Raw genomic sequence first — 16194 nt, 5'->3', positions numbered from 1 at the left:
CTGAACAGTGCACAATAGCACTGCGTACTGAGATGGGGAAGTGGAGGGCTGGAGAAAGGCAGGAGGCATGATTGAAATGCTTTGGGCAGAGAGCAACCGAGAATTCCATTTTGAATTTTATTAAGTTTCCAAGTTCAAGTAGATTAGAACACATCCAGGTTGAGATGTTGAATAAGCAATTGGATATGAGTCTGGAGCTCAAGTAGCAGGTCTAGGCTGGAGGTATCAATTGAGTCTCAGCATGTCCACGTGCCGTAAGTCTCTGAGGCCAGATGGAATCCCCGAGTAAAAGTGCAGAGAGACCAGTGGGCCCAGAACATAGACATGTGTTACTATGCAAGAGGGAAATAAACAGTAAAAGGGTTCAATATTTCCACATTTCTTCTAACTGTTTGAAATCACTCAGTCAGAACATGATTTAATCCACTGTGGAATATTCTTAGGCACTGATGTCAAGCTGATTTGTGCGTTACTAGATACAAAGACTGTCAGATGATTCCAAGTATGTATATCTTGGAAATGTTCTCCATCTCCCACTTGACGTCCCTGAATTCCCAAGAAAATAACACAGATGGGCTTCCAGACATCTTTCTGGTACCCTCTTTCTTGTCCATCAACAACTCTTCTGAAGATAGGAGGTAAAGAGTGTGAAGGGTGTCCCAGGTGGCACTAGTGGTAAAGAACCCACTTGCTAATGCAGGAGACGTAAGAGACGCAGGTTCAATTCCTGGGTTAGGAAGATCCCTCAGAGTAAGAAATGGCAACCCACTCCAGCATTCTTGCCTGGAGAATCCCATGAACAGAGGAGCGTGGCAGGCTACAGTTCATAGGGTCACAAAGAGTTGGACACGGCTGAAGTGACTTAGCATGCCAAGGAGTGTGAGGATCTAGGTTGGAAGTGTGATGGGGAAACCATGCCTTACCTCTTCTTCTTCAAGTAGAATGAGCCGAACCACAACGATGTGGATTGCATTGCCAATGCTTGGGTTATGGAACAACCCGGTGACCTACAGTTAAAAATGGAAAATCATTAGTCTCAGGTGAATAGAGAACAGATAAATACTGGAGGAGAAAAACAGCACTGTAATGCATTTGCAATAATTCCTTATCTTATAGGTCAGAAATTTTTGGTGGAGTTCAAAGATGACCAATTGGGAAGGCAGAAAACATTTACAATGCAAAAGGGACACTTCAAATTAGGGGTCACTAACTTTATTCCAATTCTAGCTCCAACCATCTTGAAGAAATAATGTTCCAGTTCTTTGCCTCAGTTTCCTCATTTGTGGAAATTCCTATATAATTTCCTATATAAATCAGTGAGAAAAAAATCATACTAACATGATTCAGTCACTTGATAAATAACTACTAGAAAACATATGTGATAAATTACAGGTTTTCCTAGAATACATGTTTTTAAGAAAAACAGTAATTTGCTTTGAATTTCCATCCTTAATTAACGAGGCATGTGTGTATTTAGTTGCTCAGTCATGTCAACTCTATGTGACCCCATGGACTGTAGCACACCAGGCTCCTCTGTCCATGGGATTTTCACAGGTTTTCACAGGGTTGCCATTTCCTTCTCCAGGGGATCTTCCCAACCCAGGGATTGAATCTGCATCTCCAGGGTTTCCTGCATTGCAAGTGCATCCTTTATCCACTGAGCCATCAGGAAAGTTCAACTAGGTATGGAAAATATTTATAAATATAAATACAAATACTACACATAAAACTATTATATATTATATATGTAGGACCAGGGAATTCCGTGGCAGTCCAGTGGTTAGAACTCTGCCCTTTCACTGCCAAGAGCCCAGGTTCAGTCCCTGGTTGGGGAACTAAGACCCTGCAAGCTGTGCAACCAAACAAATTAAAAAAATTAAAGAATATAAAAGGACCACAAAAAGGTCTCTTATTTCTTATTTGGGGGGTGGAGCAGTTCTAGTGATTTCTATTCACCTGCTGCCCATGCCTCCATGAGGTCTGACATACCATGTTCATGATGGTGAGGATATAAGATTCCACGTTCTCCCTCCCGTGGTACTCAATCATCTTCGTGTCGGCCACCACCAGCGTCTCCACCCACCTCTCCTTGCTGATGGAACGTCGAGAGAGGCTTCTGCCTCGCAAGTGGCTCCTCTCCCACTTCTCTCGCAGTAGCTCTTGTTTCTGGGAGGTGCCAGGACTGTCTAAACATTAACCAGAAGATAATGGATTCATTCTCTATCTCTCTCACATACTACTTACTTATGTTCATAAAGATACAAGGCTATAAGTTTAAGTTATGTTTAATAATGGTCAAATATAACATTCTTATCTACATGATTGAAATGGAAGAAGAATACCATTCTTCCACTGAAATGGAGAATAATTAATACAACAAAGATAAGTGAAATTGGAATATGACAGGGAGGTTCAAAGTACGGCTCTGAAATAATTGTTACCTATTTTATCAAATAGGTCCCTTATTATCAAAAGGATATTACAAGAAAGAATGAGAACTTTTTCTTTCCCTTCTCCTCCTTCTACTCCTCTAAATTATTCAGAGCTTACTGAATGCAAGGCAGGGTACTAGGCTTTAAAATGCCAAGTTGTTTATCCTCTTGAACATCTGGGATACATACTGCTATCTCCATCTTGCACATGTGGAAACTGATGCTCAAAGCCACTGGTTAAATAACTTCTCCAAAGTTGCACAGCCCATAGTATTAGTGGAAGAACCAGGATTTTTTCTGCCCGAAAATCACGCATTTTCATATACACCACACTGTCTCCCAGAGAGTAAACATGAATAAAACTGCAGAAATGTAAGCTGGAGAACCTGCATGTGGTTCAGGACATTCTATTCCAAGAAGGTACAAAATGAGCTGGACAAAGATCTAGCAAACAACAGTAAAACTCTCAAGGTCACTCATAGATTTCAGTATGGAAAAGACTTAATATATGAGGGTCATAGTTCGAAAGGCAAAACCCAAGAGAGGCTACAGAATCAGGAAGAGAACTGAAAACATCTTCAAACTCCCAGAAGTTTGAGAAGCACTGCCCTGAAACTTGAAAGAGGTCTGTGTAAAACCAAAAAAAGTATGAAGTGCTACTTCACACATTGAGAAGCTTAACGCCAAGTGGTGGTCAAGTCTGAAAGGTTTCAATGGGCTCAGAATGGCTTAGTGAGTGAGTGAGTGAAAGTCACTCAGTCATGCCCAGCTGTTTGTAACCCCATGGACTATACAGTCCATGGAATTCTCCAGGCCAGAAAACTGGAGTGGATAGCTGTTCCCTTCTCCAGGGGATTTTCCCAACACAGGGATCAAACCCAGGTCTCCTGCATTGCAGGTGGATTCTTTACCATCTGAGCCATCGGGAAAGCCAAAAGGAGTTAGGGAGTAGACAAAAGATGAATTTACCAAAAGAGTAAATAAGGCAAGAAGCCTGGGCTGATGGACAAGCAGAGTCCCAGTCTTTGAAGATTTCTATCTGGAAGACAGTGACGTACCTGCTCCCTACTCTCCTCAGGACCCTGGAGCACTGGCTGGGGAGAACATGCAAGCAGAACAGCAAACCTCTCAACCCCTTCCTCATCCCTGGTGATGGCCACCCAGCCTCGGCTTGAATACTTCTGGTGCTGGGGGCACACATCAATTCCCAGTTCTCTCCTGCACTGAGCTAGAACTTCCCCCCTATAATTTCCACTTATTAGTCTGGTCCTATTCTTCAAAGGCATCTATAACACCACCCTCTCCTGAGGCCCTGCCTCTGATGTGGAATTGGGACAACCAAAACCACATCCTGCCCTCTGCCCACAGTGCTCTCTGGGTTATAGAGTTGATTACACTCATTTGTTCTGTAACCCATCCTGGTTCCTCAATGTTGCTTCCTATGTGAAGTTAGGACACACTGCACTGACTAATATTTACAAGAGAGATGAGACACGATCACCAGTTCAGTTGCTCAGTCATGTCTGACTCTTTGCTACCCCATGGACTGCAGCACGCCAGGCTTTCCTGTCCACCACTAACTCCCGGACTTTACACAAACTCACGTCCATCAAGTTGATGATGCCATCCAACCATCTCATCCTCTGTTGTCCCCTTCTCCTCCTCCTTTCAATCTTTCCCAGCATCAGGGTCTTTACCAACGAGGCAGTTCTTCACATCAGGTGGCCAAAGTATTGGAGTTTCAGTTTCAGCATCAGTTCTTCCAATGAATATTCAGGACTGATCTCCTTTAGGATGGACTGGTTGGATCTCTCTGCAATCCAAGGGACTCTCAACAGTCTTTTCCAACACCACAGTTCATCATAGGTCTAAATAAATCCAAATTCTGTTCTTGGGCTTAATAAACTTGGGCTTTCTAGGTGGCGCTAGTGGTAAAGAACCTGCCTGCCAATGCACGAAATGTTTGTTTTAAGGGGAGAAATCTAGCCAAGGGGGCAGTGTAAGCAAGGATGATGTCCAGTCCTGACAGAGGATTGACTTCCTATAACTGGAAGTAGAGGAAGAGCAAGGATCTGGGCAACATCTGATGAGATGTCCAGGATGCCCTGTGTACCAGCAGAGTGGAAGCCCTGGAGATACCAGGGAAATGCAAATAACTGAGCTTTTTTCCTTTTCCCAAATGCTTTTTGCAGCTCTTCACAAAGCTCTCTCACATTTAGCACTCTCTCAGGTAGCAGACAAACCTAGACGGTGTATTAAAAAGCAAAGACATCCTTTGCCAAGAAAGGTCTATATAGTCAAGGCTATGGCCTTTCCAGTAGCCACATATGGATGTGAGAGTTGGACCATAAAGAAAGCTGAGCACCAAAGAATTGATGCTTTCGAACTGTGATGCTGGAGAAGACTCTTGAGAGTCTGTCGGACAGCAAGGAGATCAAACCAGTCAATCTGAAGGGAAATCAAACTTGAATACTCATTGGAAGGACTGATGCTGCAGCTGAAGCTCCAATACTTTGACCACCTGATGCCAAGAGCTGACTCACTGGGAAAGACCCTAAGGCTGGGAAAGATTGAGGGCAGCAAGAGAAGTGGGTGGCAGAAGATGAGATGGTCGGGTCACCAATTCAAGCTGATGGTTGAATCAGCATCACCGATGCAATGGGCATGAACCTGGGCAAACTGCAGGAAATGGTAAGGGACAGGGAAGCCTGGTGTGCTGCAGTCCATGGGGTCAGGAAGAGTCAGACATGACATGGCATCTGAACAACAGGTAACAGGCCATCATCTGCCACCTCTGTCTTAGACTCGGGGTTACCTGCAGACAGGAATAGACCAAGCCTTGAGGAAGTTGCCTGGAGGAGGCTCAAGTATCATCAGGAAGCAGGGAAAGTGAACACAGAGCAGAAGACTCTGGAAATTATACTTTCCTGTACTCTAGAGAGTGTCTGTTTAGCATGCCAGTAGTTTCTAGAAGCTACCTCTTCTGCTTAGGAAATTGTTCTAGGATTTGTCTCCTACCATGACTCAACTCTTCCCTCATCTGGATTCTTTTCAGCTGCCTTGTTCTCAGAGTTCCCATGGAGAAGGAGGTTTAGAAGGATGTTTCACTTAGAATGGTTTACCGCTGATTGGATATTGGCCTTTAACTGGACCTACTGCTAGGTGTGAGAACCAATTTCCCCCAAGAAGATCCTCTCAAGTTAGTCTTCTCCAGGTCACACTCTATAGCTTCCAGATAAGTAAGACCTAGTATCCTTGCTCCTCCCTTCTTGCCACCAGCATGAGTGAATTCTTGGGATGCAACTTGGCAAGAACACAAACACCAACAGCCATCTCTGATAGAGAGCCTGGCCTGTGATGAATATTTTTTTAGACCTGATATTTACTGCAGTCATCCTTTAATATCCCTAGGGAATTGGTTCCAGGACCCCCTGCATCTGCCAATATCCATGAATATTCAAGTAATTTATATATAATGGCATCATGTTTGTATATAACCTAAGCTGTATACTGTATACTTTAAATTATCTCTAGATTACCTGTGATACTTCATATAAAGTAAATGCTATGTAGATAGTTATAAATACAATATACATGCCACACAAACAGTTGCAGATGAGCAATAAATTCAAATTTTTCTTTTTGGAATTTTCTAGGCTTTTTTTTGGAGGGGGCAGTATTTTCTAGCCAAGGTTGGCTAATCTGTGGTTGGTTGAACCTGCAGCTATGGGAGGCCAACTGTATTTAGTTCTCAACAAATATTTGAGGTAAGTCTTATTCTTATCATTTTTAAGTGAGAAAAATGAGACTCAGAGAGGTTATATTTATTCAAATTTGTCCAAAGCCTCATAGCCATTAAGCAGCATATGAGCATTTTAGACAAGTCAGTCTGAATCCCATTTAAATTGTGGTGTGGAGGTGGGAGTGAAACTCCTGTGCATGACTTGCCTGGAAAAAAAAAGAAGGGTGCCTTAAGTCTAATAGAACCTAGACAGCTTGTCCAGGCCCACTATTTTTAAGATTTTTTGATGCAGACCACTTTTAAAGTCTTTATTGAATTTGTCACAATATTGCTTCTGTTTTTTTTATATTTTGGTCAAAAGGAATGTGGGATTTTAGCTCCCTGACCAGAGATCGAATCCACACCCCCTGCATTGGAAGGCAAAGTCTTAACCACTGGACAGCCAGGGAAGTCCCTGAGACACCACTGACCACTCCCCACTCCCCACTCCCCGTGGGCCTGGCTTGGGCCACTTCTGCACTGATCCACTTCCAAGTCCCAGCACCTTGAGCAAATGTTCTCATCACCATCCCTGACTCCACCCTCATGTACAGGAAACTGAACTGAACTACTACTGTAAATTTTTATTTTAGCCACGGAACACTTTCTTCAAACAAAGATTACGCAAAGAGCGTGGAAAAGACAGTGACTATGATCAGGTGGCAGATGACCCTGAGGGGGATTCCAGAGGGCACAGGTTTAGGCCACCAGATGACACCATCTCTTGGGGACCTTTCAGCTCTGCTGCTGAGTTAAACCAGCACACCTTCCCATTACCCATGCTCAGCTGCCAACAGTCGGCTGCCATCACACACCTGCAACCAGATGCCCTTCTTAGCAGGACACTGCGGCCTTTCCCAGCAGACCTCAATGTCAGTGCTGGGGCCATGTCCTATAGCAATGATGGCTGAGCTGCCAGAGCTGTGTGTGTGTGTCCTTCAGGCTGGCTTTGGATAGATTTGAAATGTCTCAGCTAGGAAATTCATTTTCATTTAAAAGAAAAAGTTGACCTCTTTTACTGAGAACTAAAAATATTTTTACACTTATGTAAGACTCTCCATTTCTCAAAAGTGGTCACTACTAAAGTGGAAACAGCTGTCTTTAAAGATAAACAAGTGCAGCTACATGAATCTAAGTGTTAGTAACTAGTAGATGTCAAAAGCAAGAACCCCCCCAGGTTTAGGAGTGTGGACATAAATTTAAGCACCTGAATAAATAAGGTGAAACATACTCTCCAAGGGCTGACTGGTCTTGCCTGATGAAGTCCTAACTTCACTCAGAACGTGCTAAAAAAGAGGAAGGAAATCACCAACGACTTTGGAAATGTGAAACTCCCTGAAATAACAACACAGAAATCAAATCAAGTCTAAGTAAAAGGGAGGCTTTGAGATCTCTCTGGAGAGTCAATCAGAATGAGAATTTATAAACATTTTAATTCATCAGTATTTTATTGTAAATTACCACTTTCATTCATTGCTAACATTTGGACTGATGAGGAATTCCCCTGATTCGAAATCTAATCCCACACACTTTCTTTCCCTTCCTCATCTTCCAATAAAAATGTACCGAGGCACTTCTCACCATCAAGACCAGATGAGGAGGAGGCAGCTGGGGGCAGAAGGAAGACTAAGAAAATCTGAATAATCAACCAAGTGCATAATGAGTCCCAGCACGCTTGAACACTGGTAGAATTCTGGTGACATATTTTCCTCAGCTTCGTGACTAAGGGATTGGTGAATAAGTCAGGGACCTTCACACATACCCAAGGGAAAATGTTCATTGCTCAGTGGTGTTTGACTCTTTACAATCCCATGGACCATAGCCTGCCAGGGTCCTCTGTCCATGGAATTCTCTAGGCAAGAATACTGGAGTAGGTAGCCATTCCCTCCTCCAGGAGATCTTCACAACCCAGGAATCAAACCCGGGTCTTCTACACTATAGGTGGATTCTTTACCGTCTGAGCCACCAGGGACCCAGGCACCTTGAAAGGCTTCTAACAGGCTCTAAATCCTCAGTGGTAAGCTCTCCTTTTCTGCAGATCTCAATAAAGAGTTTATTCCCGCACAGTTACATTTGTATGTAAGGGATGCAATTCTTCCAGCCTATAAAAACTAACTATATTGGGAATCTCCAGATGGGAAATTGGCACTGTTTCCCAAGGATTCTTGATCTTGGGACTGTTTACAGAGCTTCTCTTAATACTGAGACTTCCATGGCACATTACTTGGGAAATACAGCTTTAAAGAAGACAAGCTCAGGAAGGAAGTTAGATTAAATGACTCAGTTCAGTTCAGTTGCTCATTTCATGTCTGACTCTTTGCAACCCCATGAACCACAGCACGCCAGGCCTCCCTGTCCATCACCAACTCCCAGAGTCCACCCAAACCCATGTCCATTGAGTCGGTGATGCCATCCAACCATCATATCTTCTGTCGTCCCCTTCTCCTCCTGCCCTCAATCTTTCCCAGCATGAGGGTCTTTTCAAATGAGTCAGCTCTTCTACATGAGGTGGCCAAAGTATTGTAGTTTCAGTTTCAACATCAGTCCTTCCAATGAACACCCAGGACTGATCTCCATAGATTATAAAAATCTGTTACTCTAAAATTATCTGCATGAAAATAAAAGGGAGAAAAATGTCTTGCCCAGAAGCTACAGAATGAGAACAGAAATCCAGGTTGCTTTAAGTAGCTTATGCTTTCTTCTGAGGTTTTAATGAAGGTTTACATATTGATGGACCAGAAAGACCTATTACATAAGTATAACCACTGAGGCAGTGGAAGAGACTGGAGATGAGTCTCTTGGAAAATGGAGCTCTCTTCCATCTGTGGGGATATGAGTGATGGACCAGCATGGGACCATCTTACCATTTACCTAGGGCTGGTGTTGAGCTTCAGCAGGACCTTCCAAGGAAAGGGCCACTCTGAAACTCCACATCTACCTCCCTACATTTTCTGGCTGTACTTTTTAAAGATTACTGAGCTCTCTAAACATATTACTGCTCTATAAATATGGTACAAACTACTTAACAGGCTTTTGTCAATGCTCACACGGACCTACAGCCAAGCATTGACACAGAAAGAAAAAAGAATTGGTGCTCTCCAAACAGATCCAGGCCTCTCTAAGGTGGCGGGCAACCTAAGGTGAGTACCCTCATAGTTTCCCTTCTCCATTTGTCCCATCTCTGTTATTTGTATCAGGTCCTTTAAACTACCACGTCAAATACCATATCATGTCTAAGGCAATTTCTGCTTGCCTTTACGCTGACTGTGTCAGACTACCAGTTGCCCCAATATTTGTTCTTCCTCCTTGCATTTTTGCTGGGCAGCTGGCCTCCTAGAAGAAAAACTAAATGTCCCAGTCTCCTTTGTGGTTAAATTCTGACCAGTGGGACACGAGGCAGTGTTACATGAAACTTACAGAATTTAAAGGGAAGGCATGGATACTTCTCTTCTTCCTCCTTCCTAGTCTGCATTGGGATGGTCTGGACAAGGAAGTAGAAGCCAGATATCCAAGAAGATGGAACAAGATGGAAGACAGATGATAGGAGTCTGAGTCCCTGATGACTGTGGAGCACTATATCAGCCTCGGACACTTTATCTCCAGATTCCACTCAAGTGAATGATGAATAAAGGTCCATTTTTCAACTAGATTAAAAGAAGACTGTTTTGTTTGTTCCTTTATCTCCAGCATCTAAAAACATAGTTCTTTGCACTCAATAAAAATATTTTAAATAAATAAAACTTACACGGGGTTTTCTGCTACACATAAACATATCCCGAGTGATATGATGATTAACCACCCCCTCCATGTTTGTAAGCATCTCTCCTCATCTACAACTCCGGAAACGAGCTGCTTCCTTCTCCAAACGGTAACATTTGCTCTAAACCCTCAGCTCAGCAAGTTGATTATACAAAAATAACTAGTGGGTTCTCTTTTAGTACCTCCACTCTGTCGCTAGCAGGAATAAGACTGACCCACACAACAGCCTCTAGAAACACTATATTCATAAAGCTTACACATGTACTCTTGTTCTGAAGAAAACAATTCCATGAGTTCTATGTATGGTTTTCTTAAGAGATCTGAAAGTACCAAGGTTGACTGCTTGGGAACTTCAATTCACATGCATTTTTAAATGCAGCAAGAAAATTCTGGGTGATGCCTAGCAGATAGTTCATTTATTAACACTCTACCCACTGGCATCAGAAGCTCACTGTGTCTGTTAATAAGAAATGTAACAGTCAGCTACTTTCAGATCACACATAACTGCTTGATATTTCACCAGCTTGACTCCAGGACTTAAATAGGTCTAAGCTCTTCCTGCACCCCCAGAGTCGTTGAATAAAAAATGTTAACTTGGCAAGAAAGCAACAGTCAGGCTATAAGTCAAGAGTAAAGAAATCTTTGAGTGTACTAATCAGAGAAAGAGATTACAGAGACCCTGAGAAACCATCTGCCCCACTTTTGAGAGACAGCAACAGAACAATTCCAGCCTGATGAGATCCTTTTTATTATATTTATATCATACTTACATAAGCATGAGTGTACAACATACATACGTATGGATGTATTTGCAATTCTTTCCCTCTTACTAATGCTTAATTTTACATCAATATAACCTCTTGCATAAATATTTTACTATAGCAAATTAGATTTGTACAGGCTTCAAAATGTTCTGTTATTCTCCTGGCAGAGTACATGGCCTTCCTCCACCCAGCCCTGGGCCAAAATTGGACATTTCTTTACAATTTTCCTCTGTAGGTATTTTTTTTATAGCTTGGTTGGTTTGGTTCCTAGCACACCCATTCACTGAGAATGACACGTTTTCAAAGTTGGGGCTTCATGTATGAGTCTCTCTATACCTCACCACCTTCTGTGATCTCAGAAACTCGTCCTCAGGACCTGACCTGTGGACGCTCAAACTCCAGAGCTCCAGGAAGTTACTGTATTCAGCATTTGGTTAACCTCTGGTATCTGTATTCTCATTTTCCTCTCTTTTCTTTTATTGCCTTTCCTTCTTTCCTTCCTTTTTCCCTCCCTCCCTCTTTTTCTCTTTCCTTCTGAGAAATTTACTCGTGTTCATGTCCACTCCATTATCTGTATTTAAAGAAAAGGACTCTTTCTTTCAAAGCTCTTTATCTAGAACTTTTAGGTTTTCCATACTGGAAGTAGAGACTAGGGGCTCCTAGTCTCCAATATCTTTGTGTCATTTTTCACGGTAAAACTCAGCCTCACTAGGACATTTACTTTATAAAAATGTCTCTTTAATAAGGAAACATGACAGAGTACAGAGTTTCCCAATGTGTTATAAGAATTTGTTTTCTAAATACTCTAAAGGCAATGAATACACTGTTGTTGTTGTTATTGTTTTCCCCTTAGCTCTCTGGGACATCACAGATCTGAGAAAGGAATTCAGGGCAAAGAGAACTCAGGAGATACCAATTATAATCTTAGGGGACATTGTTGTATCAGTTGCAATCAAGGATCAATTTGCTTTTGTGACTAGTAACAAAAAGAGGGACTCTGCAGTTTGCTTTTTTCTAATAAAGGTCAGAATATTACTTCTGTTGTGAATCAAGGGCATTTATCTATTATCAAATAAGCAAGTAAATGGATTTGTTATTGTTAATTCCCTTATTTCAAAGTTCTGTGCTTCATTTAATTTCTTTTCTGTGTGGATGAGCCTGCCATTTTGGAGAGCAACATCCTGAGAAGGAAGCCTTTCTATTCAAGGAAGAACTGAACCAGTGTCTCAGTCATCTGTGTAACTCAAGACTCAGCCTAGACCCTGGCATCCTTTAATAGGCAACAAATATTTACTGAATGAGTATATGGATTCATTCACTTAATAATGATTTGTGGGAGTAGGGTTGTGCATGGAGAGGTAAAGAAAACAGGAAGTATTGGTATTCACATTCTAGTAAATCTAATCTGAGTTTTATTATTCATTCATCAAATATGAGTCCCTTTTGGCCTGATTTTGGTACAGTGACAAAGATGAGTACTACTTTAGAGAAGCTGCAAGTACATGTACCACCTAAAGGGTTCGTTTGGGCTCCATGAGATTCATGAATTTGTAAGTGCTGAACTGGTCTGAAATAGCTGTCTGAAGACAAAGGATACATCCAGGGTGACAGGCTACATCCTTCACTGGTCTGATGACAGGCTTCAAAGTCACCCTGGCCTGCCTACACAGGATGAGTCCTGTTAAGGGGCAGACACTGCAGAAGGACCATGGCATTATCAGGCAAGGCCTCCCTGCCCGTGTCAGTACCAGGCAAGGACCATGTCAGTATCATGAGTCCCCCTTCATGTTGTCGCTCCTCCTCATTTTGGGGAGGATTTGCCTGTTGAACACAGTTGATCCCTGAACAACACAGGTTTGAACTGCACCGATCCACTTACACATGGATTTTTTTCACACACAGTACCTATATTTTCATTTTGTCCTCTGCTTAGTCACTCAGTAGTGTCCGACTCTTCGAGACCTCATGGACTGTAGCCTGCCAGGCTACTCTGTCCATGGGGATTTTCCAGGCAAGAATACTGAAGTGGGTTGCCATGCCCTCCTCCAGGGGATCTTCCCAACCCAGGGATCTAGCCCACATTTCCCGCATTGCAGATAGATTCTTTACTATCTGAGTAAAGGGAAGTGAAGAACGACTCTTTAAATTAACTAAGTGTGGGGGGGGGGTGGGTTGCTTTCAGCTAGAGATCACAAGGTGTGGAATCAACAAAACTAGGGTTTGAGTTCTGATTCTATCCAAATGGTTTCAGCTTCCTACCTGTGGGTGAGTCATCGAACAGCTCCATTTCTGGGGGGCAGAGATAGCAGTACCTGGATTTTCAGCTGCACAGGGGTCAGTACTTCCAACTCCTGTGCTGTTCAAGGTCATGTGTATTTCAAATGCTGAAGGTGTCAACGGCCCAAAGAGGACGAATGATCTGGAAACCTGCGACAGGCATGTCCTGGACCAAGAGAAAGTCACTCACAGAGAGAATCAGAATCTATCCATGCAGCACCAGGGCTACAGCCCAGGATACTCAAGACCACCAGCTGATGGTCAGGGCCTGGTTCCGATAGAAGACCCGTATCCCATAAATACTGAACTCAAACTCCTCTTACTTTCCTTGGGACCCTTTCATTCATTCAGGAGACAAGTCATTCAACATCAAATGAGCCATCACCTTGACAGTCATTTGCTCCTTCTTCTCAACTTCTATGCTTCTGTCAGCACATTTACCCACCTCTAGCTCCCAACCCCAAAGCAGTACTAACAACGAACATGCACACATGTCCAAACTGGGCAAGTTCAGTTTCCCAAAGGAAACACTATTCTGAAGTGAGGTGTCTTCCTCACTCTAAAGGATAAGGGAACCCACAAAAAAGGAGTCTAGTTTTGAAATTCCCTCTAGTTTTGAAATTTCTCAGAAGCTCATTAGAGAAAGTGAGATTGTGGGTAATTTTTTGTTCTATGCACTCTATTGTACTTTCTATATTGCTTTTATAGTTAGAAAGATAAACTTCAAAAATATGGTGAAGACTTTTCCTTTTATATTCTGCACCGCAATTTTATAATTTAATAGCAATGTTTTTCTGACTTTCCTCTCTAATTCTCTTGTTAATGTCTGTCCTTTTAACAAAGTAATCAAAGGCTATTCTCCCAAACATCTAAAATGCTCCCCTAGCAACAGCAATCACATAATAATCACCTATGTAATTATTGAGAAGTATAAATCTACCCAATTTGTCTATTCATTCATTTCCTGGTTCTCCAAAGGTAGAGAAATAGACCTGGGGAAAATGCAAAATTAAGGGGAATAAAAGGAAATATTCCCTCTAAGTAATAAGCCAGTGATTCTTCTATGAAAGTAAGTGACTGGTAGAGAGCTTGGAAGTTATGAGCTAGTATGTCCATTAAGGAATACACACTCACTGGGGTGAAGTGGAAAGAACACCATGGCCCAGAAAAGCACAGGACAATACACAGTCACCAGCCACATGTGGTGATAGGGCCCTTAAAACATGACAAGTCAAAACTGAAATGTGCTGTAAATGTAAAATACACCCTGGATTCCAAAGAGTTGGCAACCAAAAAAAGAATGCAAATTATCACATTAACAATTTACATTGATTACATGCTGAAATAATAAAATTCCAGATATCTCAGGCCAAGTAAGTGATTAAAATGAATTTCACTTGTTTCTTTTCATTATTTCTCTTTTTTTTTTTTTTTTACCTTGGCTGCTAGGAAATTGAGAACTACATATGTCATTTGCATCTGTGACTCCCAGTATGTTTTTTTATTGCATAGCACTTGTGTAGAGCTCAAGGTATTGTATATTAGTCCAAGGCCTTTTCATTATTGCTGTTTTGTCTAACGTCTGACTTACAGAATTGCTCTAGGGAGGAATAAATTAGAATGTGGGATGAACCTCAAGCATAATGCCTGGCATGTCCCAGAGTCACAGTAAGTATTGTTTTGTTTTCTTCGTTCCTATTTGCAATGAAAGACATGATGTTCATTACAGGTCAAAACTCCAGTTCCTCTCATTTTCAGTTAAGCCTTATTTAATTCCACTGGCTGGGGAAAGCCATGACTTAATCCCACCTCTGCCCTCACTTTGTAGAATATGTCACTCACCCACTAGAGCAAAGTGACAAGGAAGCAGAACTCAGAAGCAAATAATTTTTACTCACTGTTTTTCCAAGCTCTTTTTGGCAGAAGAGAAAGAGAGATGGGTAAATTTCTAACACTGAGATTTATTTTAAAAAGTAACTTCCTACATTGTCAGAGAGATAAACAAATAAACAAAACATAGTAAATACATGGAGAAGGAAATGGCAAACCCACTCCAGTATTCTTGCCTGGAGAATTCCAAGGATAGAGGAGCCTGGCGGTTTGCAGTTCGTGGGGTCGCAGGGAGTTGGACACGACTGAGTGACTAACACAACACAACAGTAAATACATACAATGGAATAGCAGTCAGCCTTTAAAAGGAAGGGTGTTCTGACGTACGCTACAACAGGAACCAAACTACAATGCATTGCTGATGCTGTTCAGTTGCTAAGTCATGTGTGACTCTTCATGAACCCACGGACTGCAGCATGCCAGGCTTCCCTGTCCACTATCTCCTGGAGTTTGCTCAAACTCATGTCTATTGAGACAATGACACCATTCAACCATCTCATCCTCTGTTGCCCCCTTTTCCCTTTGCCTTCAATCTTTCCCAGCATCAGGCTCTTTTTCAGTGAGTCATCTCTTTGCATCAGGTGGCCAAAGTATTGGAGCTTTAGCCTCAGCATCAGTCCTTCCAAAGAATATTCAGGACTGATTTCCTTTAGGATTGACTGGTTTGATCTCCTTGCAGTCTAAGGGACTCTCAAGAGTCTTCTCCAACACCACAGTTCAAAAGCATGAATTCTTTCACACTCAGCCTTCTTTTATGGTCCAACTCTCACATCCATAAATGACCATTGGAAAAACCATAGCTTTGACTATATGGATCTTTGTTTCCAAAGTGATGTCTCTGCTTTTTAATGTGCTATCTAGGTTTGTCATAGTTTTTCTTCCAAAGAGCAAGTGTCACTTAATTTCATGGTTGTAGACACTGTCTGCAGTGATTTTCAAACCCCAGAAAATAAAATCTGTCACTTTTTTCCCCCATCTATTTGCCATGAAGTGATGGGACTGGGTGCCATGATCTTAGTTTTTTGAATGTTGAGTTTTAAGCTAGATTTTTCACTCTCATCAAGAGGCTTTTTAATTCCTCTTTGCTTTCTGCCATTAGAGTGGTATCATCTGCATTACAGACAGGGTTTACTTCTTTGAGTTTCCCTTGAAGTGGCATTAACAACCCCCTCACCCATCCCTACCTTGACCCAGCATAGCCCCTGAGAGCAAGTTTGGATCAGTAAGAAGTTATCCAAATTTGGATGTCTATAATTAGTGAGAAGCTCTTCTCAGATTCTATATGCTCAAA

At 42.0% G+C, this 16194-nt stretch overlaps 1 protein-coding gene across 3 annotated transcripts in view; it reads right to left on the bottom strand.

The window, feature by feature from the left end:
- The window catches only part of ADAMTS12 (ADAM metallopeptidase with thrombospondin type 1 motif 12), a 378886-nt gene that overhangs the window by 181626 nt on the left and 181066 nt on the right, over positions 1-16194 (bottom strand). For all 3 annotated transcript variants that reach the window (XM_043488507.1, XM_043488506.1, XM_043488508.1), the window contains exons 4-5: positions 1990-2186; positions 924-1007 (exon numbers count right to left, since the gene is read on the bottom strand). In XM_043488507.1, coding sequence (XP_043344442.1) covers positions 924-1007; positions 1990-2186 — 281 coding nt within the window. The remainder of the gene's footprint in view (positions 1-923; positions 1008-1989; positions 2187-16194) is intronic.

This window comes from Cervus canadensis, chromosome 16, assembly GCF_019320065.1.
Source record: "Cervus canadensis isolate Bull #8, Minnesota chromosome 16, ASM1932006v1, whole genome shotgun sequence".
Taxonomy (NCBI): Eukaryota; Metazoa; Chordata; class Mammalia; order Artiodactyla; family Cervidae; genus Cervus; species Cervus canadensis.
Note: the sequence above shows the minus strand (reverse complement) of the source record. Positions and strands in the feature narration are given on the sequence as shown.